Source organism: Oratosquilla oratoria, chromosome 1 (genome assembly GCF_046742065.1).
Source record: "Oratosquilla oratoria isolate Oo_2021 chromosome 1, ASM4674206v1, whole genome shotgun sequence".
In the NCBI taxonomy this organism is placed as follows: Eukaryota; Metazoa; Arthropoda; class Malacostraca; order Stomatopoda; family Squillidae; genus Oratosquilla; species Oratosquilla oratoria.
Window position 1 is genome coordinate 57,285,085 of NC_134777.1, and position 18,334 is coordinate 57,303,418.

Here is an 18,334-nt window from a genome sequence, read left to right on the forward strand (position 1 = left end):
TAGTCTTCTTTTTTGTGAGGGCAACACCTATGTTGCATATTCTAATCTTGGGTGGAGTAGGTTGTTCATGAACTTTTCCATCCTCTTTACTGATATTGTGAAATGGCATTAGTTTGTCCATCAACAAAAAATTACTCATCTTGCTGACAGGGTTATCAGGTAACAAATTATCCATGATCAACACTCCTAGATCCTTTTCTTCCAATTACACTGGTGGCATAATTTGAAACATGCTGGTCTTGTATTCACATAGTTGTGGGTTCAAATCCTGAACTTCTCTCCAATTCTCTTCAGTGATCGTTACTTGCCCTAACAGAGCAAGAACATGGGGCAAAGGTGCTTCAGCCACAGCTCCATGCCTCCTGGTGCAGGTTCCTCACCTTTTTTCTTTTTCTCTTTTGTTCTGATAATTTTTCTATTTCTTATAGAGCAATGATTGTTGGCCTATTGGTACATCTGCCCATATCCAATACTTTCCATTATTTAGTAGTGAAATAATTTTCCACATTTGGTTCCATTCAAAGAATCAGCCTACAAATTTTTGTAACAATTTGCAATCATCTCCATCTTATTATTTCCTCATTATCTTTGCACCACATGCAAACAGATGTTGTTGTTGTTGTCATTTCCTAGACTGTCTGTATGAGCAGTCCCGTCTCCATGGCTGGAACGGGGTTTTCCCACAAATCCTTTATAGAGTGTATGTTGAGTTGTTTGCATGTGTGATTGTGTATAATGCAGTCTTCCATTATGTGATGAATAGTGTGGGGTGAAGTGTTACATCCTGGGCAGTTGTCCACAATGCGGTCATCCAGTCTCTTCTGGTAGCTTAGAAGGGCTGGGTGGTGGCCGCACCACAGTCTGGCTAGGTGGATTTTGTCCTTTCTTGGGAGAGAGGATTCAGAGGGATGGATATCAGGGGGTCTGGCATGCAGCAATGTGTTGTCTTTTAGTGTGTTAATGGAGCAGTGAGTGATATTATTATGAATATGTTTCTGGAGGCCGGTATTTGGTGGTTTTGGAGGAAGAGAGGAGAGTATTTGTGTGTGATATAGGTATCCGAGTGTTTTTTTTTCTGTTTATTGGTGTGTGTGGGTGTTCTGCTATGTAGTGTAATGGGTGTGCTGTGTTTGTGGAGGCTGCAGCAAGTGTTTGTGTGCCTCTCATATCAAGGTGATCCTTGACTTTGAGGACTTTTGTTTCATAGTGTAGATGGTCTGTAGGTGTTGCATTTGTGCAGCCTGTACTTGTTTTTAAGGCTTTGTTTTGTACAATCTGAAGGGTGTTGAGGCGTGTCTCATTGAGATTAGGTACCCATGCTGGACTAACATAATTCATCACTGACCATATGCATTGTTTGTATATTTTAGTATTAGTTTCTTTGTTTTGTCCAAATGTTGTTCCAGTCATTAATTTAAGTGTGTTCAGTCTAGGTGTGCATTTCTTTTTTATGTTTGTGATGTGCTGCTTGAATGACATGGATGTATCGATTCTTGGTGTGCGTGTGTGTGTGTATTTTATGGGAAGGGGAGATATGCTCGTGGTATCCCATCTTCATATCTTGTTTTATCTAGACTGTTTTTAAATTCGTGTATCGTTTTTGCACACACCACTTTCTCATCTAACTTGTTCCAAACGTCTATTACCCCGTGGGGAAAGCTGTTCTTTTCCAGGTCTCTTCTATAACTGTCTTTCTTGATTTTCTTTCCGTGTCCTCTTGTATTTCTACTATCCCATTTTATTAGATCCTCTCTATCAATAGTTTCTATGCCTTTCATGATTCTATAAATAATTATCAAGTCTCCTCTCTCTCTTCTTTGCTCTAATGTCTGTAGCTCAAGTTTTGCTAGTCTCTCTTCATATGATAGTTCTGAGAGTGTTGGTGCCAATTTTGTAATTGCTCTTTGTATTCTTTCAAGTTTTGTTATACATTTTTTTGTACTTGGTGACCACGTCATCGCTGCATACTCCAATCTTGGTCTTATCAAAGTGACTAGTATTTTCTTTACCATTTCTTCGTCCAGGTATGTAAATGCCACTTTGATTGTTCTTATTAAATTATAAGTTTCTCCAAAAATTTTGTTTAAATGTTTCTCAGGGGACATATTATTCACAATAATGACTCTCAGTTCCTTCTCATCTTTTACTTTTTTAATTTCTTCTCCCAATTTATATGATCCTACTATTCTTTTTTTGCTTCTTCCAAATTCCATTATACTACACTTCTTAATATTGAATTCATCTCCCACTTCCTACTCCATTCCAATACTTTATTGAGATCACTCTGTAGCGACTCACAATCTTCTTCAGTGTTCACTTTTTTCAACAATTTTGCATCATCTGCAAAGAAGCTCATATAACTTTCAATTCCTTTATCCATATCATTTATATATATAGCAAACATTATTGGGGCCACAACTGTTCCTTGTGAAACTTCACTTATCACTTCATCCCAATTAGAGTGTTTGTCTACTTCAGCAGTTTGCCCTGTAGTCCTCCTGCAGTTTCTAATTTCTTTAGCAACTTCTTATGTGGCACCTTATCAAAAGCTTTTTTCAGGTCTAGAAATGCACAATCAGCCCATCCATCTCTTTCTTGTATTACATCTATTAGCCTTGAATAGAAACACATTAAGTTTGTGACGCATAATCGTCCTTGTCTAAATCCAAATTGCCTTGGATTTAGTACGTTGTTTTTTTCCAAATGCCTTACCCACCTAATTTTGATCATTCTTTTACAAATTTTAGCTATCGTACTTGTATGAGAGACCGGTCTATTGTTAGTAGGGTCTTCCTTGTTTCCTTTATATATTGGTACCATATTTGCTCTTTTCCAGTCTTCTGGAACTTTTCCTTCTTTCAAGGAAGTTCATTAGACTGTGTATTTTGTCTGTTAGTTCATTCCAGCATTCTCTCAAAATCCAGTTTGCCATTTCATCTGGTCCATGCGATTTTCTGACATCGGGATTACTCAAGTGATTCATTATTTCATTCCTTGATACTTCCATCTCTTTCATAGGGGGGATTTTCTCCTCCCACTCAATATCTCTCGGTTGTATGTTCTCCCTAGTAAACACCGATTTAAAATACTTGTTCATAATTTCTGCCATTTCTAATTCCTCTGTGTATTCAACTCCTTGTCATAGTTTATCTAATTCTTGTTTGCTTTTTAGTTTGTTGTTTACAAATCTGTAAAATAGTTTTGGTTGATCATTACATTTTTCTATGACATCTTTTTTGTATTTTCTCTTTTCTTCTCTGCACACTTGTACATATTCATTTCTATAACTAGTATACATTTTCCATTTTTCAGGTCTTTTGTCTTTTTTCCATTTTATCCAAGCTTTATCCGTTTTGTCTTTTAACTCCCTACATCTTTTGCTGTACCAACACTTTACATATTCTTTTTCTTGCTTTTGTCTTGGAACATACTTTTCCACTCCTTAATAAATTTTTGTCAAATATTCCATTTCTCTTCTACTGTTGTTTCCTCCTTGTGTATTCTTTCCCAGTCAGCTTTTTGAAAGAATTCTCTTATATTATATAAAAAAAATTCATACATCAATCTTCTCTTTTTATATTGTTTATTTTTTTTCATGTATTTTTCCTCATCTAGTTCAAGCTCAACCAATATGTGGTCACTTTTACTTATTGGTGTCTTATATTCAATCTTGTCCACTATTTCGGGTTCTGATGTGATTATTAGGTCCAGTCTTGATGGTTCTTCCTCATTTCATATCAAGTAGTACATTTCCCTATAGGTCGTCTCCACCCTTCACTGTCATCTCTTCCCAGCAGATTTCTTTACTATTAAAGTCACCCATTATAACTATTCTTCCTCCATCTTCCATTATCTCATTTAGTGTTATCCTTGTGTCTTCTAACATATTTTTGTGTTCTTTCTCTTCCCATGAAGCCATTTTAGGAGGCACATAATTTACTACAAACTTCCTGCTCTTCCCATCCTTGTCCTCCACTTCCATCATAATCATCTCTACTCTATTCTTTTCATCTGTGACATTCCTCACATTTATATCCTTCTTAGTCAGGAACATAACTCCACCCCCTTGTTTTACCTCTCTTTTTCTAATCCAATAATTATATGCACCATGTCCAACACTGTTGGGTGGTAGTGGACCTTTCAATTTTGTCTCTATAATTCCCATTATGTCCAGTTCTTTTTCCTCCAGGTAATCATTCAATTCGTTCAAGCCTGGTATTAAGCCATCTATATTTGTGTAAGACATTTTTAATTTTCTGCTACTTCCATCATGTTTTTCTGTTTCCCTTCTGTTTTTCTCTGCTATGTACCATTTCCTCACTTTTATATTCACTACTCTCCAATAGAATTTCTCTTTTTCTGATTCTGTTCTTTTCTCATTTTTTCCTTAGCTTCTAGTTTTTTGTTTTCTCATCCTCTCTTTCCTCTTTATTCATTTCTCTTTTTATCCATACTTGTTTATATTGATTATTGCTAGTTTCCCTGTTTTTGCCAAGATATTCTCTGCTGTCATTTGTGACCTGAATTTAATCTTAACTGGTCTGGTCTTATCTGTATTGTATTTCCCTAGTCTATATATTTCTTCTATTTCTTTCCCTGTTTCTGGTTCATCTTCTTGAACTACTTAATATCTTGTTTACTTTTTCCTTTTCTTCCTTTATTCTTGTAGTCCTATTTGGATTATACTTCTCTTCCATCCCTAATATAATTATACATTTCTTTTTTATCTACTAAGTCTCTTACTATATTCTACTTCACCCTCATCACTTTAATAACTGTGTCCTTAGTTTGTTCTTTCATCTGCTGTTCCACTATATCTCTAAATTAAATTTTATTGTTCTCTTGTACTTTTTTTTCCAACCACTTACCTCTTTTGCTATGGACTCTTTATTCTCTTTATTATTCCTCTTTAATTCCTTATTCTCATCCTTTACTTCTGTCTTTTTAATTCTCCTATTTCTTTAGTATGGTTTTGATTCTCCTTCTTTAGTTCTTCCAGTTTATCAACTTATTGGGTAACTAATGTTAATTTGTTAAACCTAACCTCCCATGTTTCGTTCAATTTTTTTAGTTTCTCCTCTAGATTTACCAGTCGGGGGAGGTTGTCACCTTCTCCCTCCTTAAATCCATAAAAGCAGTTATCTTCTCATTCCATTGATCTAATATTATCTATATTTCTGCTTTTGACACTTCTGCTTCCTTGTTTTCCACCTCTGTGTGTTCTGCAGCCCTCTTGTTTACACCTCTTCTAACATCTGGGGCCCATTCGTCCCCTTCCTCATTTCCTTCCATTTTCCTCAGTAATCCCTCTCTTTCTCCTTTTTCTTCACCTTCCCACTACACCATGAGCTTTCTCCTTCCTTATTAATACAACAAAGGTACTCCCTCATTGTTGAGATTGATGAAACTTGAAGTTTTCTTAGAGTTCCAAACTTTGACCGACGAGTGTGTGTGCGTGTGTGTGGTATTAGAGTACTGTTGATATAGAGATGAGGTATGTGTTTGTGTTCTTTTGTCCAGTTGGTGAGAAGTATTGCTGTAGATTTGGCTGGGGCTATTTTGAGTCTGTAATGAACCATGTGTTAAGTGTGTCAAGGTATGGCTGTATTATTTCTGCAGCTTTGTCTGTGTTACAATGTGTACATGTGATTGTTATGTCATCTGCGTAGGACGAGATTTGTATTTCTGAGGTGTCTGGTGTGGTTATATCATGCACATATAGATTAAAGAGTGTGGGGGATAGCACTGAGCTTTGTGGTACTCCATTTTTAATGTTTCTGGTGTGCGATGATTGGCCATTATATGACACAAAAGCATTCCTGCCTGCCAGATGATTGGCTAGCCATCTTTTGGCATTATTGTGCAAATACCCGGTAGTTTAGTGTAGTGATTTACACAAACTAAGTACAAATGCTCAGGTACCAACTCTTGTGGAGCTCCACTATTACTTCTCTATTCTACCCTTTCTTTTACTAGTTTCCATGTACTGGTGCTTCAGTACGTCCTTAAATATACACTTATTTCCACCTTAGTGTGGCACCTTGTCAAACTTTCTCCAAATCTGTCTATCTATACACCAAGAGCTTTTTTCCCCTTATAAGGGAGGTAGCCAAGTGAAAGGCACATGCCTACTCTCACCCATTCCACTCCCCTTTCCTCCCTCTCATCTTAGCTCTTCATGGATGATGGGTCATCCCTGTATCCCCTCCTCCACTACCCTGGGTCAGAAGCAATATAGCAAGACTCATAATTCACCCAACCACTTCTCCCTTGTAGCACATTAACTACCTAGCTTAACAGATTTGAGATGTGTGAACTATTTTTGAAATCAAATTGATTGTTAATCAAAACAGTCATATCTTCTAGATACTTTTCCCATCTATCTTTCACAATTCTCTCACACATCTTAGCTAAGATGCTGGTCAAACAATGGTTAATTCTGGGATTTTCTTTATGTCCTCCTTTATGGTTTAATACCACATTAGGCCTCTCTTAAATATTTCCATAACTACACCTCTTTGGCACAATATTGTTCCCATGGATAGAAGTGTTGATTATCACCAGTGTAATGCTAAGTTATCTTTTTCAGTGAATATGACACCTTACACATTTGACTAAAATAGTCTTTTCTTTGTTGATGGATCTTTAATTGATGAATATATGAATACCCTTGCCTCATTAAATTTCTGAAGAGCAGAAATACCCCTAAATGGGTTAAAGAAGAACCTTTAACCATCTCAGGAGTGGAGGCTTCTTCCAACAGAATAAAATAACTTGCATAAAAACCATTCCCACCTATTCCATCCCTAAATACACTCCACTCCCCTCCACCCTCCCTCTTATCTTGGCACCTCCTGGATGAATAAAATTTTAAACTGAAATAATATTCTTCAATGGATTTATTGTGAATTTTTAACACTTTGATGAATGGAGGGTTCTCCCAGCTGAAGAAAATTCTCTGCCATTATCCAAAATATGGTTGCAAGAGACAAACGCTCCCACCAAGAGCTCCAGAGAGACTTAAGACCTTACTGGCATCCAGCCTAGGTCACGAGGGTCCAAAAATATTCGATGCCCTCCCAAAAGAAGTGAGAGAGAGAGAACCAAATGCTCAGTGGACAGCTAGCATGTACTGGACAGGTTTCTATGGAAAAGGTGCCAGACGAGCCCCCAGTGCCAGGCTACACTGCCATCAGTAGGTTGTCATCAAGTACAATAACAGACCAACTGGCCCCTGTGAGGAGGGACAGCAGGACTGGCAGCAGCGGTAGATCACTATGGTTGTGAGGACTGACCTCGGAACCTCTCCAAGTAAACCAAGTAAGCAAGTAAAGTGCAATGATACTCCTCAATAGGCTAGAGCTCATGCCTTATTTCTCTATAATTTCCATAACTTTTAATCTTTCATTAGGTAGTCAATCAGTAAGTCCATTGACCCATGGCTCCCACTAGGCATTAAATTTATAAAATATCATATAAGCAAGTCTTGTAAATGAACAATAACTTCCAAAGTACATAAACATGTACATACATATACCAAGGCTTTTTGCCCCTTACAAGGGAGGTAGCCAAAAAGGAAAAGGCATAAAATCATTCCCACCCATTCCATCCCTGAAAACACTCCACACCCCTCCACCCTCCCTCTTATCTTAGCACCTCCTGGATGACGGGTCATCCCTGCACCTTGTCCACTGCCCTGGATCAGAAGCAGTGTCGCAAGACACAGCACATCCACAGCAAGGCCGCTTCATTAAATCGGCGACCCCCCCTCTCCGTCCCCCCATGCATAAAAGGAGAAGACGGGGAGAAATTCCTTTGGGCTGCGTCAAATTTTGCTCACACATACTACCTCACCCCCCCATCCCCCCGCCCATTCAATCTCATGCATCACAACATCATCCATATAAAACCATTCTCCATTCACCCCTCTCTTCTGTCCTCTCCCGTCCTTCCTCAAAAGACATTCCCCTCTTCCCTAAAGCCACCATCACCTCATCCATCCACCTCATCCTAGGACGTCCCATCATGTTCATTCCCTCCACATCTGCCTTCCATACCTCCTTTACTAGTCTTTCTTCACTCATTCTTTCCATGTGTCCAAACCATTCTAATACTCTTTCATCAACCCTATCTCCCAACTCCCTTTCCACCTCTGTTCTCCTCCTCACCTCCTCATTTCTCACTCTATCTAGCCTAGTAACCCCAATCATACTTCTCAGACACCTCATCTCAAACACATTCAAACTCCTTCTCTCTTCCTCTCTTATGTTCCATGTTTCTGCCCCATACAGTGCTGTTGGCACAATCACTCCTTCATACATCTGGAAGACAATGACATATTAAACCCAAGACAATTCGGATTCAGACAAGGAAGATCATGCTCCACAAACTTAATATGCTTTTACTCAAGACTAATAGACATAGTGCAAGAAAGAAATGGATGGGCTGATTGTGCATTCCTAGACTTGCAAAAAGCCTTTGACAAAGTACCACACAGAAAACTACTAAAAAAGCTGGAACACATAGGAGGAATACAGGGAAACCTACTAAAATGGATAGAGGACTTTCTGACTGGTAGAAAGATGAGAGTAGTGCTCAGAGAAAAATATTCAGACTGGAAAGAGGTGATCAGTGGAGTACCGCAAGGATCTGTGCTGGCACCAATACTGTTTGCTATCTATATGAATGACATGGATGAGGACGTGAACTGCTACATGAGCTTCTTTGCCGATGATGCCAAACTGCTAAGGAAAATAGAAACTGATGAGGACTGTGAAGCACTGCAAGAAGACCTAAATAGGGTATGGAACTGGAGTCAGAAATGGGAAGTGGACTTTAATACTAAGAAGTGTAGCATAATGGAGTTTGGAAAAAGCAAAAACAGAATATCAGGAAAATATACAATTGGAACCAAAGAAGTAAAGAAAGTAGGATCCGAAAAAGATTTGGGAGTAATTATCACGAACGACTTGTCCTATGATATACAGATTAACAAAATTGTCGGGGAGACTTACAACTTGCTAAGATCAATAAAAGTGGCGTTTACATACTTGGACGAAGACATGATGAAAAAAATATTGGTTACATTGATAAGGCCTAGATTAGAGTATGCAGCGACATTGTGGTCCCCCAGTACCAAAAAGAATATAAAGAAAATAGAAAGAATCCAAAGAGCAGCTACAAAAATGGCACCTGCACTTGCAAACCTATCATACAAGGAGAGATTGGCTAAACTGGAGTTACCGACACTGGAGCAAAGAAGAGAGAGAGGTGACCTATTGACCATCTACAGAATCATGAAAGGCACAGAGGTACTCGATAGTGAGAACTTACTTAACTGGGACAAAAGAAACACAAGAGGACATGGAAAGAAAATAAAAAAACATAGCTATAGAAGAGAACTGAAGAAAAACAGTTTTCCTCATAGAGTTTTGGACACTTGGAACAAACTGGACAATGGAATAGTATGCGCAAAAACCATTCATGAGTTTAAAAACAAACTAGACACTGCAAGATACAAAGGCGGGACATCACGAGCATAGCTCCCCTTCCCGCAAAATACAACTAGGTAAATACAACCTCCTCTTAGCATCCATTCCCAAATGTCTATTCTCCATTACACTCTTCAATCCACCAAGGCATTTACTCGCTTCTCTCAATCTACATTCTACCTCTACCTTCACTCCACCTTTTCCTGCCACATTTGCACCCAAGTATCTAAAACTATCCACTTCCTCCAGTCGCTCTCCCTTAATGCTCACTTCCAGTCTACTGCCACTTTCACTCCTTGTACATCTCATCACCTTACTTTTACCCACATTTATCTTTAGCTTTCTTCTATCACATACTCTCCCAAACTCTGTCACCAACTTCCTCAGTCCCTCCTCCAATCCTGCCGCAAGCGCAGTGTCGTCAGCAAACAACAGCTGGCTCACCTCCCACTTTTCTCCATTTTCTTTAATCATCTCCAATCCCTGACCCACTACCCTTGCATTTACCTCTCGCACTACCCCATCCATGAATAAGTTGAACAGCCAGGGTGACATAACGCATCCTTGACGAAGTCCCACCTTTACCTCGAACCACTCACTCTCTCCATTTCTAATCCTGACACATGCTCTACTACTCTCATAAAAACTCTTGACAGCTCCTAGAAGCTTTCCTCCTATCCCTTTTATCTGCATAACCTCCCACAGTGCCTTTCTGTCTACCCTATCGTAAGCCTTTTCCAGATCCATAAAAAAACAAAAAAACATCCTTCCCCTTTCCTATAGCTTTCTCACATATTTGTCTTACTACAAAGATCGGATCTACACAATCTCTACCCATTCTAAATCCACACTGTTCCTATTGTATTATTATTTTGTTAGCATTATGCTCCATGTAGATTCAGATAAATGCATAGTTAGAATTTCTGTATGTGTATTGACCTAGTTGTAATATACGGGAGGGGAGCTATGCTCGTGGTGACCCGTCTTTGTATCTCTCCGCATCAAGTTTTATCTTAAAATCTTGTATAGTGTTTGCACATACTGTTTTGTTGTCTAATTTGTTCCATGTATTAATCACTCTGTGTGGGAAACTGTTCCTTTTCAAGTTTTTTCTATAACTATCTTTTTTCAGTTTTTTTCCGTGTCCTCTCGTTTTGCCGTTGTCCCACACTAACAGGTCGTTCCTGTCTAAAACTTCCATTCCTTTCATTATTCTGTACATAGTCAGCAAATCTCCTCTTTCTCTTCTTTGTTCCAGTGTTGGTAGGTTCAGTTTGGATAGTCTTTGCTCATATGTTAGTTCGGAGGGAGTCGGTGCTAGTTTGGTTGTCGCTCTTTGTAATCTTTCTAGTTTCTTAATATTCTTTTTGGTGCTGGGTGTCCAAAGTGATGCTGTGTACTCAAGTTTTGGTCTTATTAGTGTAGTTAGTATTTTCTTTATCATTTCTTCATCCAAATAAGTAAATGCCACTTTGATTGACCTCAATAAGTTGTAGGTTTCTCCGAATATTTTATTTATATGCTTATCAGGTTTCATGTCCTTTCCAATCATCACTCCAAGATCTTTTTCAGAGTTTACTTTTTTCTTTTTTCTTCTCCAATTCTGTATTCTTTTGATATTCTGTTTTTACTCTTTCCAAATTCCATTATACATTTCTTTATATTAAATTTCACTTCCCACTTTTGAGTCCAATTCCATATCGTGTCCAGATCTTGTTGCAATGAGTTGCAGTCCTCTTCTGTTTTTACCTTTTTAGTAATTTTGCATCTGCAAAAAAATTTATATAGCACTCCACGCCTTCATTCATGTCATTAATGTATACAGCGAACATGATTGGGGCCAGTACCGATCCTTGCGGGACACTGCTTTTTACTTCTTCCCAGTTGGAGAATTTTTCTCTAATTACAACTCTCATTTTCCTCCCAATCAGGAAGTCTTCCATCCATTCTAATAATTTTCCTCTGATTCCACCCTTTGATTCTATCTTATTTATTAATTTCTTATGAGGTACCTTATCAAATGCCTTTTGCAGGTCCAGAAAAGCACAGTCCGCCCATCCATCTCTTTCTTGTATTATGTCTACTAATCTTGAGTAAAAGCAGATCAGATTTGTTGTACATGATCTCCCTTGTCTGAATCCAAATTGATTTGGGTTCAGTATAGATTTTTCTTCCAGGTATTTAACCCATCTGTTTTTGACAACTCTTTCACAAATTTTTGCTATTGTACTTGTTAATGAGACCAGTCTGTAGTTAGATGGATCTTCTTTATCACCTCCCTTATAAATTGGTACAATGTTTGCCTTTTTCCAGTCCAATGGTACTTTTCCTTCTTTAAGTGAGGATTTAATTATATTGTATATTTTGTCAGTTAATTCTTCCATACATTCCTTCAGTACCCAGTTTGCAATCCCGTCTGGGCCATGTGATTTTCTGACATCAAGGGTTTTAATTTGATCACTGATTTCTTTTTGTGTTACGTTTATTTCTTTCATTGCTGGAGATAATTCTCTCTCTCTATTTACACTGTTAGGCGAGTTTTCTATTGTGAATACTGATCTGAAGTGGTTGTTCATAATTTCAGCCATTTCCAGTTCTTCTGTATATTCCTTTTTATCTTGGCACAGTTTTTCTCTTTCTTGTTTGTTTTTCAGTTTTCCATTTACATATTTGTAAAATAGTTTGGGTTCTTCCTTACATTTGTCTATTATCCTTTTTTCATAATTCCTCTTTTCATCTCTGCGTATTTTTACATATTCGTTTCTTAGTTTGATGTACGTTTGCCATTTGCTTTGTTTCTTATCTCTTTTCCACTCTTTCCAAGCTTTGTCTCTTTTTTCTTTAGCTTCACTACATCTTTTGTTGTACCAGCTCTTTATGTATGCCTTTTCCATTTTTTGTTGTGGTACATATTTGTTCACTCCTTCATTATAAATTTCTTTTAATATATTCCATTTTTCTTCTATCCCTGTATCTTCGTGTGTATGTACATGCGTGTCAGCGTGAATGTTCGGGAACTTACTAATTGCCATTGGTACCTATTAAGTAATTATTAATATATTTGTAATGCGAAAGTTGAATGAATGGGATATAGATCATTATTACTATTAAATTTAAGTTGTTGTGCAACTGAAAGGTGTATGAATGTAAATTTCTGTGCGCGAGTGAATAATCAAAATAATTGTAAAAATTAGATTTAGCAACTGTTAACCCCTTCCATACGGTGCCGCACACGTAGGCGTCATGGACTTAGATCTCGGTGGCAGCAACCAATGCCAGCCGTACGACGTGTCGTAATAATACTCGCATCATAAAATATAGTCACCGCTTATATCGATCGTTCTCTCTTCACCCGTGAATTTTGATAACCATAGAAAATGCGATTACAAAAGAATTAGAAAGAATGTCATTATGGAGGGGCGACTACAATAAATATAATCAAGACGCCGATATGGCAGCCTCGCGAATACACTCGCTCCCCATGACGCCTACGTGTGCGGCACCGTATGGAAGGGGTTAAAGGGCATGCTACTCAAGCCTAGTCACGCATGCAAGCAGTCGTGAGCTTGCTGCGGTGCATACAGGTCATTCTTGACTGTCGTAAGAGTGACGTGAAGACGTAGATTGTACATTCCACGTACAATTACAATAGAAGTTTACCTGCCGTGTTTTACTCCACCTTTACTCCCTCTGTTCCTCTCCTAATCCTCAATCAAGATCCTCCCATAAGCCTTCCCAACTACACTTAACAAGCTAATCCCTCTGAAACTACTACATTCACACTTGTCCCCTTTTCCCTTGTAAAGTGGAACTATACAGGCACTCCTCCAGTCCTCCGGCACTCTACCCTCTCTCCAGCAAACATTAAATAATCTCACCAGCCAGTCCACCATCACTGTACCTCCTTTTTTTAGACATTCTGCATGGCATCCATCCAGACCAGGTGCCTTACCCGCTTTCATCATCTTAACAACTGCCTTCACTTCATCCTTCCTTATTTCTCCTCCATTTTCCTCACTCATCACGGTCATTTTCTTAGCATTTCCCACGGCACCTATCATTCCCTCCCTATCCTCCTTCACATTTAGCAACTCCCTAAAATATTCTGCCCATCTTCCCCTTACTGCCTTCTCTTCCATTATCATCTCTCCATCTGAACCTTTTACCTTTCCTTCTCTACTTGATTCGCCTCCTCTTCCTCTCTTAATTTCTTTCCAAAATATCTTTTTATTACTTTCCAAATTTTCTGTCATACTCTTACCCCACTTCACATCTGCTCTCCTCTTTGCCTCCTTTACCTTTTGCTGTACTTCTCTTTTACCTACATAAACATGTAGGTAACAAAAAGTTATATGGGCTTATTACTGTTGTCCTGTTCTTTATTTATTCATTATTTTTTTGGGGGGAAGGGGGGCATCCCACATCAATACAACATAGACAACAGTCCAATGTCTCTTCCCAAAAATATCTATGAAAGGGCATGGGGACTTTTTAATTGCTGTGTGGAAGCAAGTTTCGATCAGGGATATCTATTACTATTCATCTATTTTTTTGGCTTTCAAAAACTACATCCTTTCCCTTCCATCACATTATTTATCTAGTCCTATTTTAAAAAATAAAGATTCTCTTTCCACAAATGTTCTCTGTATTCCAGATATCAACAAATAAGCTGACAACACCCACGTACAAGTATTCCTGTGCATCGCCAAGTGTCAAGAGTATTTTACTTATGTTTATAAAGATATCAAATTTTTCTTTATAGATTCCTAGGAATAAATATGTCTCATAACCTCTAGCAGGGACACTTCCCACCAATCCATCCATTGATACAGGTCACTCTTACAGGAGACCTATAACCTAACCCCCCCCCCTGGCCCCTATATAACTAGCAAAGGCCTCCAGTTTGGCCTACATGTCACTCAAGGAGAACTTATGCTGTTGTCTATGTTGGGTGTCAGTGGGACTAAAATATTCTCAGTGTCTTCTGTATGGTGACTGCATTTTCAGAAATTTGAGTTTATCCAGGCTGGTTCAATTTTGGTATTTTCTTCAATGTTGGGTGGTGGCCTGAATAAAGTTATGCCACTGTTATTCTTGTCCGATTGTCTTGTCTTGTCTTTGGTTAGACGTCCACCATCAAGGCCAACTTGGAAATCCACCTCTTTTCTTTTTATGATGCTTCCCTCTTAAGATAACTCAGCTGGGTTGGTATAATGGGGAAGGAATTTTTTGACAGGGCTAATATGTAGGTGATTTTGGTGTAGTATTAGCTCAGTCTTAGCAAGCACCCCCACAAACCATGTATCTAATTCTTCTTCCACCCTATGTAGTCCTGGTGTATCCAACCTCTTTCACATCTAATACTACTTTTCCCAAAGTGTCCTGAATCCAAATTTACACATTACTTCGCAGTAATAAGGCAAAATTTTAAATACAAGCTTGAAAATTTTTGCTCCCATTCAGCCTATGCCGATTAAATTGGCAACCCATCTCAAGTCATTTAATTAACATGGTATGCAACACAAAGATCATATAAAAATCAATTCATCAGTTGAAACACATGAAAAAATGATCGCGGTAAACCACCCTCATCGCATTATATGGTGCGGGGACTGCAAACATTTGAGAGAAGTAAACATTTCATGGCAGTAGTTTGACACTTCACCAAAGCTCGCAGCCACGTAAACAACACCAGTGTTTGCCAACACATTACATTTTCTCACCAATACTTCCACAGGCACACCCGAGTTTGTTCTATTTACCTCTACCACCTTCTCCTGTTCTGCCATTGTCACCGTCAAAATTCCAAACTATAAATCACTAAATTATAATACTATGGAGTGTTCACCGCCCTACGGCCGATCTTATTTACGCCGTGGCAGTAGCTTTGCTGACGACACACCGCAGTCGTACAATGTGTATCCCTTTATTAAAGGTTCCCTATTTGAATTTTGCCTTTCTTCAGTAAATGTAAGAATCTCTTAATAGAAACATACTCATATAATATGTTATAATGAATATGATTGAATCTTATTTTTTCTTAGGGACCTTGAAAATGGCGCATAATTCAAATAATGGGAGCTGTCTCTAATTATACCTATACATATTAATCACTCGATAAATCAGCCATTTGTAATCCACTACTGAAGAAATTCCTTTACCAGCCTCTTCCGTGATTCACACGACTGCACCAACTACCACCAAATCACTTCTGCAAACTTCTCCATCTCGTTTCTTCAAAATCTATCAGGTCTTCCTCTTCCTCGCTTCCCATATTGCAGCGTTTTGACCTGCCCAGTTCCACATCTGGTCCTTTATCTCCTCCACAATATATTTCACCATAGTCTGTCCTCTTAACCAACTTCCCCTCTTCCTGCCTTTCAATTTTATTCCTTGCATTGACATTTGCATTGTTCTCTGCGCACTCCTTAGCTTAGTTTCCATCGCCTTTGTCAATTTCCAAGTTTCACTTTGTAAAACATACATACATAGCCTACATACATACATACATACATATACCAAGGCTTTTTCCCCCTTACAAGGGAGGTAGCCAAAAAGAAAAAGGCATAAAATCATTCCCACCCATTCCATCCCTGAATACACTCCACACCCCTCCACCCTCCCTCTTATCTTAGTACCTCCTGGATGACGGGTCATCCCTGCACCTTGTCCACTGCCCTGGGTCAGAAGCAGTGTCACAAGACACAGCACATCCACAGCAAGGCCGCTTCATTAAATCGGCGACCCCCCTCTCCGTCCCCCCATGCATAAAAGGAAAAGACGGGGAGAAATCCCTTCGGGCTGCGTCAAATTTTGCTCACACATACCTCACCCCCCATTCCACCTCATGCATCACAACATCATCCATATACAACCATTCTCCATTCACCCCTGTCTTCTGTCCTCTCCCTTCCTCAACATACATTCCCCTCTTCCCCAAAGCCCCCTTCACCTCATCCATCCACCTCATCCTAGGACGTCCCCTCATGTTCACTCCCTCCACATCTGCCTTCCATACCTCTTTTACTAGTCTTTCTTCACTCATTCTTTCCATGTGTCCAAACCATTCTAATACTCTTTCATCAACCCTATCTCCCAACTCCCTTTTCACCCCTGTTCTTCTCCTCACCTCCTCATTTCTCACTCTATCTAGCCTAGTGACCCCCATCATACTTCTCAGACACCTCATCTCAAACACATTCAAACTCCTTCTCTCTTCTTCTCTTATGTTCCATGTTTCTGCCCCATACAGTGCCGTTGGCACAATCACTCCTTCATACAGTCTCCTCTTAGCATCCATTCCCAAATGTCTATTCCTCATTACACTCTTCAATCCACCAAGGCATTTACTCGCTTCTCTCAATCTACATTCTACCTCCACCTTCACTTCGCCTTTTCCTGCCACATTTTCATGTTTATGCCTGCCAAACATTTTCCACTTAATTTTAATAGTATTTTTTGTTTAATTTTCATATTCATTTAGTTTTGATATATAATCTAACAGATTATACTCTTCAGACTTCTCACCATAGACTAATTGTTATTTTTCTATTTTGAGACTCCTTGCTGAGAACACTCAGCATACCCTGTATTTTTTTCTTTTTGTTAGTTATTGCTGAAATTATAATAACTTACTTTGCAAATCTATGATTATGAAATATTTCTCATTAATGTTTTCCCAACTCAAATATATGAAAATCTCTTCCAGGAAAGTTGTAAATAATGTCTCAATTTTGGCGTTGTGATACACTGCCTAGTGTTTCCCATTTTCTTTCCTCTCTTTTCAGCCGGCTATTACTTTCCCTTCGCTCAATGGAAGCTCTGGAAGTCTTAAGGCCTATAATAACTACTTCTTGGTACCCCCCCCCATGCTTCCCAGCAACTGTTGTGAGAGTTTAACGCTTATTATTTGTAGTTGCCTATCGAGTTTAAGTATCTTCTATTTACTCAGGAATACCCCCTCGTCTCTCAAGATGTCTTCGTATGCTCATGATCGAAGTCATCACAGATGTTATAATGTTAAGATTGAAATGTCTCAACTTCTCAATTAGTTTAACTAATTCACCATATTACAAATTTGTATCCTTGTACTTTGTGATTAGGATTGCTATCTTTTATCTGTTTATTACCATTTTATTTTGTTTGTCATTTGTTTTGGTTGGAGGGTCCGCTGCGTCCCCCCCCCACCCGCACGCTTGCCATTTCTCGTCTAGGCTAGTTTTAATTAGCCTAGTTAGGATCATGTGTCCCTTTCTTGTAACTAGTACTACATCACAAAACTATTAGAATTGCCTCAACTTCTGCCCAGACGTTGCGTCGCATTCCTCTGCCATTTAACGGTTGGAAAAGTGCCCGCCGAAAAACAGCGTCCCCTCATGCTTGATGCCGCTGATATCACGCAGTAGGCACGCCACACTCTCCAAGAGAACACGTTTGAGGACCTCACTTCCTTGAAAGTGAATAAATCAGCATGAACATATTATTCTCATCGTTGGCCATGGCCAATCACGTTGCAGTGACTCGTGTTAAGAGTGTCCCGGAAACTTACTGAAACAAGAAATATGCTTCGTGACATGTCCAGAAATATGTTTCGTGACGTACCCCGAACTGTGCTTCGTGACGTGCCCCGAAATCTGAATCTACAAGTTCAGTCGGGGTCATTGGCAAACCCACTCCAGTGATTCAATACATGGAACTTACGTGTTCAGGAAGACAGACTTCTAGAGAGTGTAAAAAGTACGGAAAGATTGACGAAATCTGGGAAATTAAATCCTTGGACTTGATTCCCCTCCCCCACACGTGCTCAGCGCTATCGACTAAGGGCAGGCAAGGTTCCCGCCGCC

The 18,334-nt window shown here is 39.0% G+C and overlaps 1 protein-coding gene across 4 annotated transcripts in view; it reads right to left on the reverse strand.

The window, feature by feature from the left end:
* Positions 1-15,393, reverse strand: part of LOC143027608 (pyridoxal-dependent decarboxylase domain-containing protein 1) — a 43,986-nt gene extending 28,593 nt beyond the window's left edge. For 2 of the 4 annotated variants that reach the window (XR_012966636.1, XM_076189167.1), the window contains exon 1: positions 15,215-15,366. Coding sequence is in view for 3 of the 4 variants with exons in the window: in XM_076189167.1 (XP_076045282.1) it covers positions 15,215-15,280 (66 nt within the window). In the remaining variant the exon portion in view is untranslated. Of the gene's footprint in view, positions 1-15,214 lie in introns of all 4 variants that reach the window. The other 2 variants (XM_076189081.1, XM_076189000.1) reach the window with 2 other exon arrangements.
* Positions 15,394-18,334: the final 2,941 nt, after the last annotated feature.